The 21,077-nt window shown below is 48.4% G+C and overlaps 1 protein-coding gene across 1 annotated transcript in view; it reads left to right on the top strand.

Annotated features, from left to right (window-relative positions):
- Nucleotides 1–21,077, top strand: part of LOC129833893 (voltage-dependent T-type calcium channel subunit alpha-1I-like) — a gene marked incomplete at its 5' end in the record, with an annotated part of 101,216 nt that overhangs the window by 15,842 nt on the left and 64,297 nt on the right. The window contains 7 exons of the mRNA XM_055898733.1: nt 36–191; nt 936–1,029; nt 1,854–2,026; nt 4,371–4,931; nt 9,072–9,172; nt 11,243–11,366; nt 11,496–11,564. Of these exons, the coding sequence (XP_055754708.1) occupies nt 36–191; nt 936–1,029; nt 1,854–2,026; nt 4,371–4,931; nt 9,072–9,172; nt 11,243–11,366; nt 11,496–11,564 (1,278 nt within the window). The remainder of the gene's footprint in view (nt 1–35; nt 192–935; nt 1,030–1,853; nt 2,027–4,370; nt 4,932–9,071; nt 9,173–11,242; nt 11,367–11,495; nt 11,565–21,077) is intronic.

The following is a 21,077-nucleotide window of genomic DNA, read 5'->3' as shown; positions in this document are numbered from 1 at the left end:
ACTGTATAACTTAATCTATATGCTGTATTCCCCAGATTCTGACTCAGGAAGACTGGAACATGGTGCTGTATAATGGAATGGCCTCCACCTCCCCCTGTGCTGCTCTCTACTTTGTGGCTCTAATGACCTTTGGCAACTACGTCCTCTTCAACCTGCTGGTGGCCATCTTGGTAGAGGGCTTTCAGGCTGAGGTCAGACCAGAGATTTTGTAACTTTGATTAGTCCTCCATTGTTGGTCAATTTCCACTCACAGGCTCCAGTATGGTAAAACTGTCTGTCAGAGATACATGAATCATTAATGAGACAGGCAAGGGTGGTCTGAGTCTCTAGGATGTGGTAACCTGTTCTTATTGGATAGAGCTCTTAGCTAAAGAGCAGATTGGGCACTTAAGAAACTGACTCTGACTGCCTGGATCTGTAGCTTGTAGTAAATCAAGGCTGGGATAAAACGTTAAGTCACTTAGCTGGCCTACCTCTCTGATACTTTCAGAATGAGGCCAGGTAAGATTGACGTTTTCTATTTAAATATGCCTGTGGCTGTTGTCATAGTTCTAATTGCTCTTTCTTTCGCTCCTTCCCTCCACCCCTCTCTCCCTCTCTCCCTCCCTCTCTCCCTCCCTCTCTCTCCCTCTCTTCCTCTCTCCCTCTCTCTCTCTCTCTCTCTCTCTCCCTCTCTCTCCCTCTCTCCCTCTCTCTCCCTCTCTCTCCCTCTCTCTCCCTCTCTCTCCCTCTCTCTCTCTCTCTCTCTCTCGCTCTCCCTCTGTCTCTCTCTCCCTCTCTCCCTCTCTCCCTCTCCCTCTCTCGCTCTCTCTCTCTCCCTCTCTCTCCCTCTCTCTCCCTCTCTCTCCCTCTCTCTCTCCCTCTCTCCCTCTCTCTCTCCCTCTCTCCCTCTCGCCCTCTCTCTCTCTCTCTCTCCCTCTCTCCTCTGGAAACAGGGGGATGCCAACCGGTCGTACTCCGAAGACGACAGGTCCTCGTGTAACTTTGACGAGAACTCTGACAAGCTGAAGGACTCGCTTCATCTCTCTGGTGTGGCTCAGAGGCATAAAACTATACTGTAGAAACTGCTTTTTAGAGCCGTAGAAGGTGTAGAAACACTACCTTGTAAAGCTGTAATGGCTGAACAGGTTCACCGGGAGAAGGTAGTTGTACCACTACAAGGTAGATTTCATTGACTTCTATATTGAGTCAGGGAAGCAGCAGAATTCACCAAGGGGACAGTTCACCCAGTCTATTAATGCCATTGCTAATGTCAAACCTCCCTTTTTCAAAAGATGTATGAATGATTTTGAATAGATGTACTGTATGAATCGTATAGAGTAAAAGTCTGATTTTAACAGTAAACCAGTCACTGATGCTAGAATGCTCTCCCAGATATATTTGAGCAGTTTTGCTAAATCCTACAGTCATGTTTGCCGTGACAATGGCCAATGTTAGGAAGGCAGCACAAACAGATGGGACCAGATCAAGCCTAATCTCTCTGAAGTGGAAGTGGCAGAAATGTTAAATAATACATGTTACAACACAACTTCTCCCATTCTCTTCTCCTCCCTATGGACATACACAAACCACACTGATCTTACTGTACAAACAGTGCACTCCATGAGCTAGTCAGACCAGGTTAGGGTGAGAATGTGCTTAGTCAGTCTATGCCACTTTCTTTTATCTTCCAAGATGTGCTTTGCAGTTCCATGCTGACTCTCTCCCTCTCCCTCTCCCTCTCTCTCTCTCTCTCTCTCCATGTATCCCTCTGATCTCTGTCTCTCTCTCTCTCTCACTCCATTTATCCCTCCGATCTCTCTCTCTCTTCCTCCACTCTCCTTCTCCTCATCCCCTTCCCGTCTCTCTCCCAGACCCTAAGATCTGCACCCTAACCCCCAACGGTCACCTGGACCTGTCCCCAACGCCCACGGGTCTGTACACGTCCGACAGGCTCACTTTCGCTCTGGGCTCACGCAAAAACAGTGTCATCTCTCTGGGCAGGGCTAACCTGGAGGGCAGGGCTAACCTGGAGGGCAGGATCCTGGTGAGTGGTGGGAGGAGGGAGGGAGGGAGGAGACTGGAGAGAGGAGGGAACAGGAAAGAGGGAGGGAGGTACAATGGGAAGGAGAACTGGTTTGTAATGGACTGGGTCAGAACAAGATGTGTCTTGCTATGGTTGCAATCAATTCAGGAAATTACTTAAAATTGCCCATTTAAAAAGAAATTGCCCATCATTGAAATGTATTTTTCCTTCAGTTCTTTATTTGATCCCTCTGCAGTCTGGCTGGGTTGGACTAATGGTTTCGCTCTCCCTCTATCTCCCTCTTCCTCTTTGTCTCTCTTCCTCTCCCTCTTTGTCCCTCTCCCTTTCCATATTTCTCTCCCTCTTTCTCCCACTCCCTCTCTGTATTTCTCTCCCTCTTTCTCCCTCTCTCTCTCCATCTGTCTCTCTCCCTCTCCCTCTATGTATTTCTCTCCCTCTTTCTCCCACTCCCTCTCTGTATTTCTCTCCCTCTTTCTCCCTCTCCCTCTCCATCTGTCTCTCTCCCTCTCCCTCTCTGTATTTCTCTCCCTCTTTCTCCCTCTCCCTCCATCTGTCTCTCTCCCTCTCCCTCTCTGTATTTCTCTCCCTCTTTCTCCCTCTCTCCCTCTCCCTCTATGTATTTCTCTCTCTCTTTCTCCCTCTCCGTCTGTCTCTCTCCCTCTCCCTCTCTGTATTTCTCTCCCTCTTTCTCCCTCTCTCCATCTCCCTCTACGTATTTCTCTCCCTCTTTCTCCCTCTTTCTCCCTCTCCCTCTCCATCTGTCTCTCTCCCTCTACGTATTTCTCTCCCTCTTTCTCCCTCTTTCTCCCTCTCCCTCTCCATCTGTCTCTCTCCCTCTATGTATTTCTCTCCCTCTTTCTCTCTCTATGTATTTCTCTCCCTCTTTCTTGCTCTTCCTCTCGTCTGTCTCTCTCCCTCTCCCTCTACGTATTTCTTTCCCTCTTCCTCTTTCTCCCTCTCCGTCTGTCCCTCTGCCTCCCTCCGTCTGTCCCTCTGCCTCCCTCCGTCTGTCCCTCTGCCTCCCTCCGTCTGTCCCTCTGCCTCCCTCCGTCTGTCCCTCTGCCTCCCTCCGTCTGTCCCTCTGCCTCCCTCCGTCTGTCCCTCTGCCTCCCTCCGTCTGTCCCTCTGCCTCCCTCCGTCTGTCCCTCTGCCTCCCTCCGTCTGTCCCTCTGCCTCCCTCCGTCTGTCCCTCTGCCTCCCTCCGTCTGTCCCTCTGCCTCCCTCCGTCTGTCCCTCTGCCTCCCTCCGTCTGTCCCTCTGCCTCCCTCCGTCTGTCCCTCTGCCTCCCTCCGTCTGTCCCTCTGCCTCCCTCCGTCTGTCCCTCTGCCTCCCTCCGTCTGTCCCTCTGCCTCCCTCCGTCTGTCCCTCTGCCTCCCTCCGTCTGTTCCTCTGCCTCCCTCCGTCTGTCCCTCTGCCTCCCTCCGTCTGTCCCTCTGCCTCCCTCCGTCTGTCCCTCTGCCTCCCTCCGTCTGTCCCTCTGCCTCCCTCCGTCTGTCCCTCTGCCTCCCTCCGTCTGTCCCTCTGCCTCCCTCCGTCTGTCCCTCTGCCTCCCTCCGTCTGTCCCTCTGCCTCCCTCCGTCTGTCCCTCTGCCTCCCTCCGTCTGTCCCTCTGCCTCCCTCCGTCTGTCCCTCTGCCTCCCTCCGTCTGTCCCTCTGCCTCCCTCCGTCTGTCCCTCTGCCTCCCTCCGTCTGTTCCTCTGCCTCCCTCCGTCTGTCCCTCTGCCTCCCTCCGTCTGTCCCTCTGCCTCCCTCCGTCTGTCCCTCTGCCTCCCTCCGTCTGTTCCTCTGCCTCCCTCCGTCTGTCCCTCTGCCTCCCTCCGTCTGTCCCTCTGCCTCCCTCCGTCTGTTCCTCTGCCTCCCTCCGTCTGTCCCTCTGCCTCCCTCCGTCTGTTCCTCTGCCTCCCTCCGTCTGTTCCTCTGCCTCCCTCCGTCTGTCTCTCTCCCTCTCCCTCTACGTATTTCTCTTCCTCTTTCTCCCTCTCCCTCTCCATCTGTCTCTCTCCCTCTCCCTCTCCATCTCTCTCTCCCTCTCCCTCTCCCTCTCTGTATTCCTCTCCCTCTCCCTCTCTCTCCCTCTATATATTTATCTCCCTCTTTCTCCCTCTCCATCTGTCTCTCTCTCTCCCGCTCTGTATTTCTTTCCCTCTTTCTCCCTCTCTCTCTCCCTCTATGTATTTCTCTCCCTCTTTCTCCCTCTTCCTCTCCGTCTGTCTCTCTCCCTCTATGTATTTTTCTCTGTCTCCCTCTCTATCTCTCTTTCTCCCTCTCCCTCTCTGTCTGTCTCTCCCTCTTTGTCTCCCTCTCTGTCTGTCTCTCCATCTTTGTCTCCCTCTCTCTCCCCCAGTGTCGGGGGAGCAGCTCCCTGTACCACAACTGGGGCCGCCCTGCATCCCAGACCCAGGCAATTTGGGGCCGGCGGTCCAGCTGGAACAGCCTGGGTCGCCCCTCCCGAGCCTTGGGACTGGGATTGGGGGTAGGAGGAGGGGGTAGCCTGCGTTCCCGCAGCCCCCACGCCACCCACCCGGCCGAGCAGGAGTCCCTCCTCTCCCCCCCTCACCCTCCTCCGCACCTCACCCACCCTCCTCCCCTCCTGGCGCTAAACTTTGTCCCGCGGCGGGACCGCCGGGCACTGTCCTTGGAGCTGCCGGAGCTCCTCCAGGTCCCGGGAACCCCCCTGGCGTCAATGCTACCTTGCCCCAGGAAGAAGAGCTTCTCCAGTGGGTTGGTTGGTGGAGGGGCTGGGGGGGAGCACCAGGACTGCAATGGGAAGGCCCCATCAGCCCAGCTCCAGCTTCAACTTCAGCTGCCGCCACATCCACATCCCCATCCACAGCTACTGACAGAGGTGTTCCCTCAGGTCAACACACGCAAGGACAGAGAGGACCTGGACGATGACATTGACTATGTGAGTTGGTGTTGGGGGTGAGGGGGAGGTCTGGGGGTGAGGGGGATGTGTGTGGATGAGGATGGGTGAGCGATTTGGTGAGGGGAAGGTGTCGGGGTGAGGATGGGTGAGGTGAGATGTGTTTGGATGAGGATGGGTGAGAGGTTGGGGGAGGTGTGGGGGTGATGTTGGGTGAGGTGTGGGGATGAGATTGGGTGAGAGGGTGGGTGAGGTGTGGTGTGGGGTGAGGTTGGGTGAGAGGGTGGGTGAGGTGTGGGGTGAGGTTGGGGGAGGTGTGGAGTGAGGTTGGGTGAGGTTGGATGAGGTTGGGTGAGGGGGAGGTGTGGGGTGAGGTTGAGTGAGAGGGTGGGTGAGGGGGAGGTGTGGGGTGAGGCTGAGTGAGAGGGTGGGTGAGGTGTGGGGATGAGGTTGGGTGAGAGGGTGGGTGAGGTGTGGGGTTGAGGTTGGGTGAGAGGGTGGGTGAGGTGTTGGGTGAGGTTGGGTGAGGGGGAGGTGTGGGGTGAGGTTGAGTGAGAGGGTGGGTGAGGTGTTGGGTGAGGGGGGGTGTGGGGGTGAGGTTGGGTGAGAGGGTGGGTGAGAGGGTGGGTGAGGTGTGGGGGTGAGGTTGGGTGAGAGGGTGGGTGAGGTGTGGGGTGAGGTTGAGTGAGAGGGTGGGTGAGGGGAGGTGTGGGGTGGGGTGAAGTTGGGTGAGAGGGTGGGTGAGGTGTGGGGTGAGGTTGGGTGAGGGTGGGTGGGGTGAGGTTGGGTGAGAGGGTGGGTGAGGGGAGATGTGGGGTTGAGGTTGGGTGGGAGGGTGGGTGAGGTGTTGGGTGAGGGGAGGTGTGGTGTGGGGTGAGGTTGAGTGAGAGGGTGGGTGAGGTGTTGGGTGAGGTTGGGTGAGGGGGAGGTGTGGGGGTGAGGTGTGGGGGTGAGGGTGGGTGAGGTGTGGTGGTGAGGTTGGGTGAGGTGTGGGGGTGAGGTTGGGTGAGAGGGTGGGTGAGGTGTGGGGTGAGGTTGAGTGAGGGAAGGTGTGGGGTGAGGTTGGGTGAGAGGGTGGGTGAGGGGAGGTGTGGGGTGAGGTTGAGTGAGAGGGTGGGTGAGGGGAGATGTGTGGTTGAGGTTGGGTGAGAGGGTGGGTGAGGTTGGGTGAGGGGAAGTGTGGGGTGGGGTGAAGTTGGGTGAGAGGGTGGGTGAGGTGTGGGGTGAGGTTGGGTGAGAGGGTGGGTGAGGGGAGATGTGTGGTTGAGGTTGGGTGAGAGGGTGGGTGAGGTTGGGTGAGGGGGAGGTGTGGGGTGAGGTTGAGTGAGAGGGTGGGTGAGGTGTGGGGGTGAGGGTGGGTGAGGTGTGGTGTGGTGGTGAGGTTGGGTGAGAGGGTGAGTGAGGTGTGGGGGTGAGGTTGGGTGAGGGGCTGGGTGATGTGTGGGGTGAGGTTGAGTGAGAGGGTGGGTGGGTGAGGGGGGGTGAGGTTGGGTGAGGTGTGGGGTGAGGTTGGGTGAGAGGGTGGGTGAGGGGAGATGTTGGGTGAGAGGGTGGGTGAGGGGAGGTGTGGGGTGAGGGTGGGTGAGGTGTGGGGTGAGGTTGGGTGAGAGGGTGGGTGAGGGGAGGTGTGGGGTGAGGTTGAGTGAGAGGAGGTGTGGGGTGAGGTTTGGTGAGGTGTGGGGTGAGGTTGGGTGGGGGAGGTGTGGGGTGAGGTTGGGTGAGGGGAGGTGTGGGGTGAGGTGAGGTTGGGTGAGAGGGTGGGTGAGGGGAGATCTGGGGGGAGGTTGGGTGAGATGAGGTGGGGGGTGAGGTTGGGTGAGAGGGTGGGTGAGGTGTGGGGTGAGGTTGGGTGAGAGGGTGGGTGAGGTTGGGTGAGAGGGTGGGTGAGGGGAGATGTGTGGTTGAGGTTGGGTGAGAGGGTGGGTGAGGGGGAGGTGTGGGGTGAGGTTGAGTGAGAGGGTGGGTGGGTGAGGTTGGGTGAGGGGGAGGTCTGGGGTTGAGGTTGGGTGAGAGGGTGGGTGAGGTGTGGGGGTGAGGGTGGGTGAGGTGTGGTGGTGAGGTTGGGTGAGAGGGTGGGTGAGGTGTGGGGGTGAGGTTGGGTGAGAGGGTGGGTGAGGTGTGGGGTGAGGTTGAGTGAGAGGGTGGGTGGGTGGGTGAGGGGGGTGAGGTTGGGTGAGAGGGTGGGTGAGGTGTGGGGTGAGGTGAGGTTGGGTGAGAGGGTGGGTGAGGGGAGATGTTGGGTGAGAGGGTGGGTGAGGGGAGGTGTGGGGTGAGGTTGGGTGAGGGGAGTAGTGGGGTGAGGTTGATTGAGAGGGTGGGTGGGTGAGGGGGGTGAGGGTGGGTGAGAGGGTGGGTGAGGTGTGGGGTGAGGTTGGGTGAGAGGGTGGGTGAGGGGAGATGTTGGGTGAGAGGGTGGGTGAGGGGTGGTGTGGGGTGAGGTTGGGTGAGAGGGTGAGTGAGGGGAGGTGTGGGGTGAGGTTGGGTGAGAGGGTGGGTGAGGTGTGGGGTGAGGTTGAGTGAGGGGGAGGTGTGGGGTGGGGTGAAGTTGGGTGAGAGGGTGGGTGAGGTGTGGGGTGAGGTTGGGTGAGAGGGTGGGTGAGGTGTGGGGTGAGGGTGGGTGAGGGGAAGTGTGGGGTGGGGTGAAGTTGGGTGAGGGGGAGGTGTGGGGGTGAGGTTGGGTGAGAGGGTGGGTGAGGTGTGGGGGTGAGGGTGGGTGAGGTGTGGGGTGAGGTTGGGGGAGGTGTGGGGGTGAGGTTGGGTGAGAGGGTGGGTGAGGTGTGGGGGTGAGGGTGGGTGAGGTGTGGTGGTGAGGTTGGGTGAGAGGGTGGGTGAGGTGTGGGGGTGAGGTTGGGTGAGAGGGTGGGTGAGGTGTGGGGTGAGGTTGAGTGAGAGGGTGGGTGGGTGGGTGAGGGGGGGTGAGGTGTGGGGTGAGGTTGGGTGAGAGGGTGGGTGAGGGGAGGTGTGGGGTGAAGTTGGGTGAGAGGGTGGGTGAGGTGTGGGGTGAGGTTGAGTGAGAGGAGGTGTGGGGTGAGGTTTGGTGAGGTGTGGGGTGAGGTTGGGTGAGAGGGTTGGTGTTGGGAGATTGGGTGAGAGGGTGAGTGAGGGGAGGTGTGGGGTGAGGTGAGGTGTGGGGTGAGGGGAGGTGTGGGGTGAGGGGAGGTGTGGGGTGGGGTGAGGTTGGGTGAGAGGGTGGGTGAGGTGTGGGGTGGGGTGAGGTTTGGTGTGGGGTGAGGTTGGGTGAGAGGGTGGGTGAGGGGAGGTGAGGTTGGGTGAGATGGTGGGTGAGGGGGAGAGTGGTGAGGAGGAGGGGAGGATCTGAATGATGAGATTAAAGAGTGACTTGGTTGTGATGATAAACAATGATCAAGTCCTATTCACTTTAAAAGCACCCTGGAACAGACACAGCACCAGTGATATCCTATGGTCTTGGTAAAGACAGATACTGTAGACAGGAGAGAAGGAACTGTTGTTGTACCAGTGTTATTCATGACCAGCAGCACAATGCAGCTAGTAGTAGAATAAACACACTGTGTACAGCAGTTTATAAAATAGATGTCCGGGAATACATTCCCCAGTAGATTCCCCGTTATGTCTCTCCCCTGGGATTCTATTGTTTCAACAGTGAACAATCCCATACATACAGGGCTGAACCAGGGCCAATCAATAATGCTATTTACACAAAACGGCACCCTATTCCCTATGTAGTGCACTACTCTGACCAGGGCATATGGTGCACTATATAGGGATTAGGGTTCCGTTTGGGACCCAGTCACTGAGTAGAGCAGACAAATGGGGATGCTGGATATTATGCTTCTAGGTGTTGATAAAGCAAAGTGTCCTCTCTTGTAAACAATTAAGACAGAGTATTCATCTTTTCTCTTGGGAGGTGGAATAATCGGAATAATCTTATTGTATTATACAGTATAGCCATTTCTCTTTGTCTAGAACCAGTGTGTGTGTGTGTGTGTGTACTGAATTCACTCACCAAACTGTGTGTGTGCGTATGTGCATGCGTGCGTGCCTGCCTGCCTGCCTGCCTGCCTGCCTGCCTGCCTGCCTGCCTGCCTGCCTGCCTGCCTGCCTTCACACGTACATGTGTTTGTATTCTGAGTGTGTACGTATTCTGAGTGTGTGTGTATTCTGACGTTGTGTGTGTGTGTGTGTGCTGTGTCCCTCCTCCAGAGTCTGTGTTTCCGTATCCAGAAGATGATGGAGGTGTACAGGCCAGAGTGGTGTGAGACCAGAGAGGACTGGTCTGTCTTCCTCTTCTCTCCTCAGAACAGGTCTGTCTGTCTGTCAATCCCTGTTTTCACTCATTCACTCTTTCATTTAATTTCCTGCTCAGCACTAACACCCCTGATACAGCAATTCAAGGCTTTAGTGTTCCGTTCATAAATTGTTGAATCCGATGCATTTGTGCTAGGCTAGAACGAAAGCCTGCACAGCCTGTGGATCCCCACTCCCCAATAGAAGAATTGCCGAGCACCACCTTATCAGAATACCTGCCTCATTAGTGTATGGATCCCTGTCCCTGAGGTAGCAAAAGGAGGCTTCCCATAGTGATCCTCTATCAGTTGGTCCACAATAACTCCACCTCAGGGCTCAGAGATAGAGCTCAGGCTGGAAGGCATTGCAACAGTGTTCTGTTAGCTGTGGAGGTACACTGTATATACAAACATCTGTGGACACCTCTTCAAATGAGTGCATTTGGGCTGTTTCAGCCACACTAGGCTGACAGGTGTATAAAATCAAGCACACGGCCATGCAATCTCCATAGACAAACATTGGCAGTAGAATGGTCCGTACTGAATAGCTCAGTGACTTTCAACGTGGCACCGTCATAGGATGCCACCTTTCCAACAAGTCTGTTTATCACATTTCTGCCCTGCTAGAGCTGCCCTGGTTAAGTGCTGTTATTGTGAAGTGGAAACATCGAGGAGCATCAACGGATCAGCATTGAAGGCGTAGGCCACACAAGCTCACAGAACGGGACCAACGAGTGCTGAAGCGCGTAAAATCGTCTGTCCTCATTTGCAACACTGCCTCTGGAAGCAACGTCAGCACAATAACTGTTTGTCGGGAGCTTCCATGACCGAGCAGCCGTACACAAGCCTAAGATCACCATGCCTAATGATAAGCGTTGGCTGGAGTGGTGTAAAGCTTGCCGCCATTGGACTCTGGAGCAGTGGAAATGCATTCTCTGGAGTGATGAATCATGCTTCACCATCTGGCAGTCCGACGGACGAATCTGGGTTTGGCGGATGACAGGAGAACGCTACCTACCCCAATGCAAAGTGCCAACTGTAAAGTTTGGTGGAGAAGGAATAATGGTCTGGGGCTGTTTTTCATGGTTCAGGCTAGACCCTTTAACGCTACAGCATGCAATGACATTCTAGATGATTCTGTGTTTCCAACTTTGTGGCAACAGTTTTGGGAAGGCCATTTCCTGTTTCAGCATGACAATGCCCCATTGCACAAAGCGAGGTCCATACAGAAATGGTTTGTTGAGATCGATGTGGAAGAACTTGACTGGCCTGCACATAGCCCTGACCTCAACCACATCTAACACCTTTGGGATGAATTGGAACGCCGAATGCAAGTCAGGCCTAATCGCCCAACATCAGTGCCAGACCTCACTACTGCTCTTGTGGCTGAATGGAAGCAAGTCCTTACAGCAATGTTCCCAGAAGAGTGGAGGCTGTTATTACAGCAAAGGGGGGACCAATTCCATATTAGTGCCCATGATTTCGACAAGCAGGTTCCACATACTTTTGGTCATGTGGTATATTTGTTATTGTCACTGTGTAGTAGGAGCTGGTAAGATTTAATTACAGGTGTTTTGTAATCTCTTTCTATCGGTATCTCTGTTTCTCTCTGTGTTGATCTCTCTGTGTTGATCTCTCTGTGTTGATCTCTCTGTGTTGATCTCCCTGTGTTGCTCTCACTGTTTTGCTTTCTCTCTCTGTGAGTCTCTCGCTCTCTGTCTCTGTCTCTCTGTGTGTGTGTGTGTGTCTCTCTCTCTGTGTGTGTCTCTCTCTATTGTAGTGGTGTCTCTATGGAGCATGGTGCCTTTAAAATGCCAGTTAATGGGAATTGCTTTGAAAGGAAATGAAATAATCAGAGAGAATGGGGCTATTCACTGACTGAATGATGAGCAACCCCCAGATCTCTGTCAATGAGGCACAATAATGGGTTTTAATCAGTAGCGATGTTACAAAACACATGTTTTTAAATTGTTTATCTTTTTCCCTCTTGCTCTCTTTCTCTTCCTTTCTGTCTCCCAATACCACTCCCTCTCTCTCCACTATCTCCCTCCCTCCTTCCCCACCTGCCTCCCTCCCTCTCTCTCTCAGGTTCAGGCGGGTATGCCAGTCCATCATAGCCTACAAGATGTTTGACTATGTGGTGCTAGCGTTCATCTTCTCCAACTGCATCACCGTGGCTCTGGAGAGACCCAAGATCATGCAGGGCAGCCTGGTCAGGATCAAAGTTCACCACTAGGTTTCAACCATAGAAATATAATGAGTGGTGTCAAGTCAATGATCTTCTATTTCCATCATCTCTCTCTCTCTCTCTCTCTCTCCCTCTATCTCTCTCTATATATAGGAAAGAGTCTTCCTAACCATCTCCAACTACGTCTTCACAGCCATCTTTGTAGCAGAGATGACGCTCAAGGTATAGTGCTGCGCTTAATGTGTGTATGTGACTATTCTTGTGTACAAGAATATTAAACAGTTGTTGTTTTTTACCAACTCAGGAAATGTTCATAGTCCCACAGGGTCAAATTCTATTTCTAGGGGGTTTAGGGTTACGGTAGAATTAGTGTTAGGGTTAGGGTTAGAATTAGGTTCAGGGTTAGGAGCTAGGGTTAGTTTTACTGTTAGGGTTAGGTTTTGTGGTTAAGGTTAGATTTAATGTTAAGGTTAGGAAAATAGGATATTGAATGGGACTGAATTGTGTGTCCCCACAAGGTTATTTATACAAGTGTGTGTGTGTGTGTGTGTGTGTGTGTGTGTGTGTGTGTGTGTGTGTGTGTGTGTGTGTGTGTGTGTGTGTGTGTGTGTGTGTGTGTGTGTGTGTGTGTGTGTGTGTGTGTGTGTGTGTGTGTGTGTGTGAGGATGCTTCTTGGTGTCCTTACTAGTCTTCTCCTGCCTTGGCTCTAATGATCTCTCAATCTCTTTCTTTATTTTCTCATAGCGTCTCTATTTAGTGTCTGAATCTCTCTCTGTCTTTTCTCTTGGTGTGTCTATCTCTTTCTGTCTTTTCTCTTATTGTCTCTTTCTGTCTTTTCTCTAGGTGTCTCTATTTCTCTCTGTCTTTTCTCTTGGTGTCTCTATCTCTCTCTGTCTTTTCTCTTAGTGTGTCTATCGCTCTCTGTCTTTTCTCTTTGTGTCTCTATCTCTCTCTGTCTTTTCTCTTAGTGTCTCTATCTCTCTCTGTCTTTTCTCTTAGTGTCTCTATCTCTCTCTGTCTTTTCTCTTAGTGTCTCTATCTCTCTCTGTCTTTTCTCTTAGTTCCTCTATCTCTCTCTGTCTTTTCTCTTGGTGTCTCTATCTCTCTCTGTCTTTTCTCTTAGTGTGTCTTTTCTCTTAGTGTCTCTATCTCTCTCTGTCTTTTCTCTTGGTGTCTCTATCTCTCTCTGTCTTTTCTCTTAGTGTCTCTATCTCTCTCTGTCTTTTCTCTTAGTTTCTCTATCTCTCTCTGTCTTTTCTCTTAGTGTCTCTATCTCTCTCTGTCTTTTCTCTTAGTCTGTCTTTTCTCTTAGTGTCTCTATCTCTCTCTGTCTTTTCTCTTGGTGTGTCTATCTCTCTCTGTCTTTTCTCTTAGTGTCTCTATCTCTCTGTCTTTTCTCTTAGTGTCTATATCTCTCTCTGTCTTTTCTCTTAGTGTCTCTATCTCTCTGTCTTTTCTCTTGGTGTCTCTATCTCTCTGTCTTTTCTCTTGGTGTCTCTATCTCTCTCTGTCTTTTCTCTTGGTGTCTCTATCTCTCTCTGTCTTTTCTCTTAGTGTCTCTATCTCTTTCTGTCTTTTCTCTATCTATACATCTCTCTATATACAGTCACACCACAAATTATTGGCACCCTTGATAAAGATGAGCAAAAAAACCTGTATAAAATAAATAATACAAATACCAATCTACTCTATATTGTATATTGTATGCTAAAAAAATATATTATTTTATACTAATACAATTGCTCAGAGGATTCTTAACTATTCTTCAAAAAAATGATTTTAATGAATCTTAGTTTAAGGGAATGTATGTTGTCCTGTCATGGCTTCCTTTTACACTGAGGTAACAGGCATGTAAAATCCATTTATCATCCATAAATATATACATACTGTACCTCAACCACTCCAAGATCCCTGCACATTGAGTATGGTACCGACACTGACCTGTATTTCTATTGTATTTATTAAGGATCCACATTTGCTGTTGCCAGGGAAGCAGCTCCTCTTCCTGGAGTCCAGCAACATTAAAGCAGTTATATACAATTTAAAATATTACATGACATTACATTTCATAACGCTTTACACAACACATAAAGTGTGTTCCCTCAGGCCACTACTCTACTATCACATATCTACAATACAAAATACAAGTGTACGTGTGTCAGTGTGTGTGTGTGTCTCTTCACCGTCCCCGCTGTTCCATAAGGTGTATTTTTATCTGTTTTTTAAATCTGATTCTCCTGCTTGCATCAGTTACGTGATGTGGAATAGAGTTCCTTATAGTCATGGCTCTATGTAGTACTCTATGTCTCCCATAGTCTGTTCTGGACTTGGGGATTGTGAAGAGACCTCTGATGGCATGTCTTGTGGGGTATACATGGGTGTCCAAGCTGTGTGCCAGTAGTTTAAACAGACACCTCGGTGCATTCAGCATGTCAACACTTCTTACAAAAACAAGTAGTGATGAAGTCAATCTCTCCTCCCCTTTAAGCCATGAGAGATTTACATGCATATTAATGTTATCTCTCCGTGTACATTGAAGGGCCAGCCGTGCTGCCCTGTTCTGAAACAATTGTAATTTTCCTTAGTCTCTCTGTGTGGCACCTGACCACACGACTGAACAATAGTCCAGATGTGACACCTGACCACATGACTGAACAGTAGTCCAGATGTGACACCTGACCACACGACTGAACAGTAGTCCAGATGTGACACCTGACCACGCGACTGAACAGTAGTCCAGATGTGACACCTGACCACACGACTAAACAATAGTCCAGATGTGACACCTGACCACACGACTGAACAGTAGTCCAGATGTGACACCTGACCACACGACTGAACAGTAGTCCAGATGTGACACCTGACCACACGACTGAACAGTAGTCCAGATGTGACACCTGACCACACGACTGAACAGTAGTCCAGATGTGACACCTGACCACACGACTGAACAGTAGGCCAGATGTGACACCTGACCACACGACTGAACAGTAGTCCAGATGTGACACCTGACCACACGACTGAACAGTAGTCCAGATGTGACACCTGACCACACGACTGAACAGTAGTCCAGATGTGACACCTGACCACACGACTGAACAGTAGTCCAGATGCGACACCTGACCACACGACTGAACAGTAGTCCAGATGCGACACCTGACCACACGACTGAACAGTAGTCCAGATGCGACACCTGACCACACGACTGAACAGTAGTCCAGATGTGACACCTGACCACACGACTGAACAGTAGTCCAGATGTGACACCTGACCACACGACTGAACAGTAGTCCAGATGTGACACCTGACCACACGACTGAACAGTAGTCCAGATGTGACACCTGACCACACGACTGAACAGTAGTCCAGATGTGACACCTGACCACACGACTGAACAGTAGTCCAGATGTGACACCTGACCACACGACTGAACAGTAGGCCAGATGTGACACCTGACCACACGACTGAACAGTAGGCCAGATGTGACACCTGACCACACGACTGAACAGTAGGCTAGATGTGACACCTGACCACACGACTGAACAGTAGGCCAGATGTGACACCTGACCACACGACTGAACAGTAGCACAGATGTGACACCTGACCACACGACTGAACAGTAGGCCAGATGTGACAAAACTAGGGCCTGTAGGACCTGCCTTGTTGATAGTGTTGTTAAGAAGGTAGAAACTAGGGCCTGTAGGACCTGCCTTGTTGATAGTGTTGTTAAGAAGGTAGAAACTAGGGCCTGTAGGACCTGCCTTGTTGATAGTGTTGTTAAGAAGGTAGAAACTAGGGCCTGTAGGACCTGCCTTGTTGATAGTGTTGTTAAGAAGGTAGAAACTAGGGCCTGTAGGACCTGCCTTGTTGATAGTGTTGTTAAGCAGGTAGAAACTAGGGCCTATAGGACCTGCCTTGTTGATAGTGTTGTTAAGAACCTCTAACAAGTCACAAACCCGGATCCGGGATCTCCCCCATCAAAAAAGCTGACTAGCATAGCCTAGCCTAAAGCCACAGGGATATCATATAATAAAATGTTCATGAAATCACAAGTCCAAGACACCAAATGAAAGATACACATCTTGTGAATCCAGCCATCATTTCTGATTTTTAAAATGTTTTACAGGGAAGACACAATATGTATTTCTATTAGCTAACCACCATAGCAAAAGACACAACTTTTTTTTCCCACCATTTTTTTCCTGCATAGGTAGCTATCACAAATTCGACCAAATAAAGATATAAATAGTCACTAACCAAGAAACAACTTAATCAGATGACAGTCTGATAACATATTTATTGTATAGCATATGTTTTGTTAGAAAAATGTGCATATTTCAGGTATAAATCATAGTTTTACATTGCAGCCACCATCACAACTCTCACCAAAGCAACTAGAATAACTACAGAGACCAACGTGAATTACCTAAATACTCATAATAAAACATTTATGAAAAATACACAGCATACAGCAAATGAAAGACAAAGATCTTGTGAATCCAGACAATATTTCTGATTCTTTAAGTGTTTTACAGCGAAAACACAATTTAGCCTTATATTAGCTTACTACAATAGCCAACCACACAGCAGCATTGATTCATGCACGTTAGCGATAGCGAATAAACCAGCAAAAGATATGAATTGTTTCACTAATCTTCTCAAAACTTCATCAGATGACAGTCTTATAACATATTTATTGTATAGCATATGTTTTGTTCGAAAAATGTGCATATTTCAGGTATAAATCATAGTTTTACATTGCAGCCACCATCATAACTCTCACCAAAGCAACTAGAATAACTACAGAGAGCAACGTGAATTACCTAAATACTCATCATAAAACATTTATGAAAAATACACAGCGTACAGCAAATGAAAGACAAATATCTTGTGAATCCAGACAATATTTCTGATTCTTTAAGTGTTTTACAGCGAAAACACAATTTAGCCTTATATTAGCTTACTACAATAGCCAACCACACAGCAGCATTGATTCATGCACGTTAGCGATAGCGAATAAACCAGCAAAAGATATTAATTTTTTCACTAACCTTCTCAAAACTTCATCAGATGACAGTCCTATAACATCATATTACACAATACATATATTGTTTGTTCGAAAATGTGCATATTTAGCGGCACAAATCGTGGTTATACAATGAGAATAGTAGCCAAGCTGCCAACAAAATGTCGGGAGAAACCTTGGGAGAGGCTAATCTAATCAATAACTAATCATAAACTTGACTAAAAAATACAGGTTGGACAGCAAATGAAAGATACATTAGTTCTTAATGCAACCGCTGTGTTAGATTTTTAAAATGAACGTTACTACGACATACAGCGTGCGCTAAAGCGAGACCGCACCGAAATTAATGGCCGAATAATAGTTTTACATTTTTCAACAGAACAACGAATTAACATCATAAATAGTTCTTACTTTTTGATGAGCTTCCATCAGAATCTTGTACAAGTGGTCCTTTGTCCAGAATCATCGTTGCTCGGTTGTAGATTGCCGTCTTCAACTTAGGAATTAGCAGCAAACATTAGCTATGTGGCCCAGACGTGCCCAACTCTTCATAACGCAGCACAAAGAAATATCAGAAAATCGCAATATACTGATATAAACTGATATAACTCGGTTTAAAATAACTACATTATGATGTCTTTAACACCTATATCGAATAAAATCAAAGCCGGATATATCTAAGGCCTATAACGAGAGCTTTTCAGAATGCCATCCTGAGGTCCTCCTTTGCGCCATGACGAACGTTGAAAAGAGTGCACCCCCGGTTCCATGAGCCTTTATATGGCCTCAGATCTGCCTAGCAACATCATTCCAATTCTCACTGCTTACTGACATCTAGGGGAAATCGTATGCAGTGCATGTCGACTCATATATCACATGCAATTTAATAAACTGACCCTGGAACAGAGCATCGATTTCAGATTTCTCACTTCCTGACAGGAAGTTAGCTGCAACTTGAGTTCTGTTTTACTCACAGATATAATTCAAACGGTTTTAGAAACTAGAGAGTGTTTTCTATCCAATAGTAATAATAATATGCATATTTTACGAGCAAGAATTGAGTACGAGGCAGTTTAATTTGGGAACTAATTTTTTCAAAGTCGAAATGGCGCCCCCTTATTGACAAGAAGTTTTAAGAAGGCAGAGAAGCGCTTTATTATGGACAGACTTCTCCCCATCTTAGCTACTGTTGTATCAACATGTTTTGACCATGACAGTTTACAATCCAGGGTTACTCCAAGCAGTTTAGTTACCTCAACTTGCACAATTTCTACATGATTTATCACAAACTTTAGTTGAGGGTTAGGGTTTAGTGAATGATTTGTTCCACATACAATGTGTTTAGTTTTTGTAATATTTAGGTCTAGCTTATTCCTTGCCACCCTAAAACGTGTTGCAGAATTAAAAATTACAATGCTTGTCTTGCATAATTTGATGAGTTATACTTGGATGTGTCAGTGTTTGTTGCTGGCATGTCATGACTAAATCTTGCCAGTGAAAAAATCATTAAAGCAGTTGGCAATATCAGTGGGTTTTGTGATGAATGAGCCATCAGATTCAATGAATAATGGAGCTGAGTTTGCCTTTTTGCTCTGTGTACAGTGCATTCAGAAAGTATTCAGACCCCTTGACTTTTTCCACATGTTGTAACTTTAAAGCATATTTAAAAAATAAATTAAGTCGTTTTTTCCCTCATCAGGCTACACACAACACCCCATAATGACAAAGCAAAAACAGGTATTTAGACATTTTGAATTAGGACATTTACATAAGTATTCAGACCCTTTACTCAGTACTTTGTTGAAGCACCTTTGGCAGCGATTACAGCCTCAAGTCTTCTTGGGTATGACGCTACAAGCTTGGCACACCTGTATTTGGGGAGTTTCTCCCATTCTTCTCTGCAGATCCTCTCAAGCTCTGTCAGGTTGGAAGGGGAGAGTTGCTGCACAGCTATTTTTAGGTCTCTCCAGAAATCGGGTTCAAGTCCAGGCTCTGGCTGGGCCACTCAAGGACATTCAGAGACTTGTCCTGAAGCCACTTCTGCGTATCCTTGGCTGTGTGCTTAGGGTTGTTGGAAGGTGAACCTTTGCACTAGTCTGAGGTCCTGGGCGCTCTGGAGCAGGTTTTCATCAATAATCTCTCTGTACTTTGCTCCGTTCATCTTTCCCTCGATCCTGACTAGTTTCCCTGTCCCTGCCGCTGAAAAACATCCCCACAGCATGATGCTGCCCCCACCATGCTTCACCGTAGGGATGGTGTTAGGTTTCCTCCAGATGTGACGCTTGGCATTCAGGCAAAAGAGTTTCATCTTGGTTTCATCAGATCAGAGAATCTTGTTTCTCATGGTCTGAGTCCTTTGGGTGCTTTTTGGCAAACTTCAAACGGGCTGTCATGTGCCTTTTGCTGAGCAGTGGCTTCCGTTTGGCCACTCTACCGTAAAGGCCTGATTGGTGGAGTGCTGTAGAGATGGTTGTCCTTCTGGAAGGTTCTCCCATCTCCACAGAGGAAATCTGGAGCTCTGTCAGAGTGACCATCGGTTTCTTGGTCACCTCCCTGATCAATGCCCTTCTCCCTCGATAGCTCAGTTTGGCGGGGCAGCCAGCTCTAGGAAGAGTCTTGGTGGTTCCAAACTTCTTCCATTTAAAAATGATGGAGGCCACTCTGTTCTTGGGGACCTTCAATGCTGCAGACATTTTTTAGTACCCTTCCCCAGATCTGTGCCTCGAAGCAATCCTGTCTCGGAGCTCTACAGACAATTCCTTTGACCTCATGGCTTAGTTTTTGCTCTGACATGCACTGTCAACTGTGGGACCTTATATAGACAGGTGTGTGCCTTTCCAAATCATGTCCAATCAATTGAATTTACCACAAGTGGACTCCAATCAAGTTGTAGAAACATCTCAAGGATAATCAATGGAAACATGATGCACCTGAGCTCAATTTCGAGTCTCATATCAAAGGTTCTGAATACTTATTTAAATAAGGTATTTCTGTTTTTTTTATTTTGTCTAAAAACCTGTTTTTGCTTTTTCATTATGGAGTATTGTGTGTAGATTGATGAGGGGGGGGAGGGGGGGGTGATTTAACCCATTTTAGAATAAAGCTGTAAAGTACCAAAATGTGGAAAAAGTCAAGGGGTCTGAATTCTTTCCGAATGCACGGTATACTTGCATCCTGGTATTTCTTTATCTTTACCTCGTATCTCTTTTTTTTGTATTACTTTATTACTGCACTGTTGGGAAAGAGCTTGCCAGTAAGAATGTCACTGTACTGCTTTTCACCTGTGGTATCCTGTGCACGTTGTGAAAAAAAGTGTATACTTGAATCACCATGGGGAAAGGCAAAGAAGTTGCATTTGGAAAGAGACAAGTGGTTGTTGACTTTCATAAATCAGGCAACGGTACAAAAAACAACTAAAGAGAAATTATAAACTGGCTGGTTTGAGCCCTGAATGCTGATTGGCTGAAAGACGTGGTATGAGACGTTATAGCGTGGGTATGACAAAACATTTATTTTTCCGGCTGTTGGTAACCAGTTTATAATAGCAATAATGCACCTTTAGGGGTTTGTGGTATATGGCCAATATGCCACGGCTATGGGCTTTATCCAGGCACTCCGCGTTGCGTCATGCTTAAGAACAGCCCTTCGCCGTGGTATATTGGCCATATACCACAAACCCCTTGTGCATTATTGCTTAAATATACCACTTACTACTATTAGGACAACAATTAAGAAGTTTAAAACCACTGGAACAGTGGAAACTTGCCTGGTAGAGGCCCAAGTGTATCTTTTCCCCACGCACATTGAGGAAGACGGTTCATAAGACAAAATGAATGTCCAAGGGCCACAGTTAGAGAATTACAGAACTTGTTCACGTTTTGGGGTCACCAAGTCTCCAAAATGTACAATTAGACATCACCTCCAAGCCAATAGGCTGTTTGGAAGTGTTGCCATGAAAAAGCCTTGATTGAGAACAACCAAGGAATGTGAACGCCTGGAGTTTTTTAAATGGCATTGGCACTTGGATTGAAACCAGGTGCTATGCCAGATGAGATGAAAATAGAGCTCTTTGGCTCTGTCACACCAGTGGTGGGTTTGGCCCCGAAGGAAGGATGCATATGAGTTTCATTCTAAAACGCTATATATCCATTTTCAGAAATGTTGGTAAAAAAATTTTTTTTAAGAACTTACTAAAGAGATTGTGTTTTTTTCTCCATCTAATCATTGCATGGGGTTGTTAAATGACAGACATGTATTTGTTTGAAACCTATCACCATATGCTTTCATTTCAGAGAGACAAACAGTCATATTTTGTTGCAAAATTAGATATATCCATCTCACTCGCAGAGAAAAAAGTAGCACTGCAAGGTTTTACACAGTCAAATGTGACAAATAGTGTCATTTTTTTGTAAATAACTGCACAAATGATACGTTTGTGACATCAAATTAATCAACACAGTAATATGAGATCTGGGCCCTGGTCAAAAGTAGCACACTATATAGGGAATAGGGTGACATTTGGAATGAGGCCTATTTCTAACCAAACACTACAGCATGAGGCTATATTTATGATGTGTTGAATTTATATGTTAAATATACAGGATAAGAACATTCCATTCCTGCTAAACAATGGATCTATAGAGTTTCACAACAAAACCAGTTGTAATACACATCTAAAATCTATGAATTTAAAATCTGAGGACAGTAAT

The sequence above is a fragment of the Salvelinus fontinalis genome, chromosome 34, assembly GCF_029448725.1.
Source record: "Salvelinus fontinalis isolate EN_2023a chromosome 34, ASM2944872v1, whole genome shotgun sequence".
Lineage (NCBI taxonomy): Eukaryota > Metazoa > Chordata > Actinopteri > Salmoniformes > Salmonidae > Salvelinus > Salvelinus fontinalis.
Note: the sequence above shows the minus strand (reverse complement) of the source record. Positions and strands in the feature narration are given on the sequence as shown.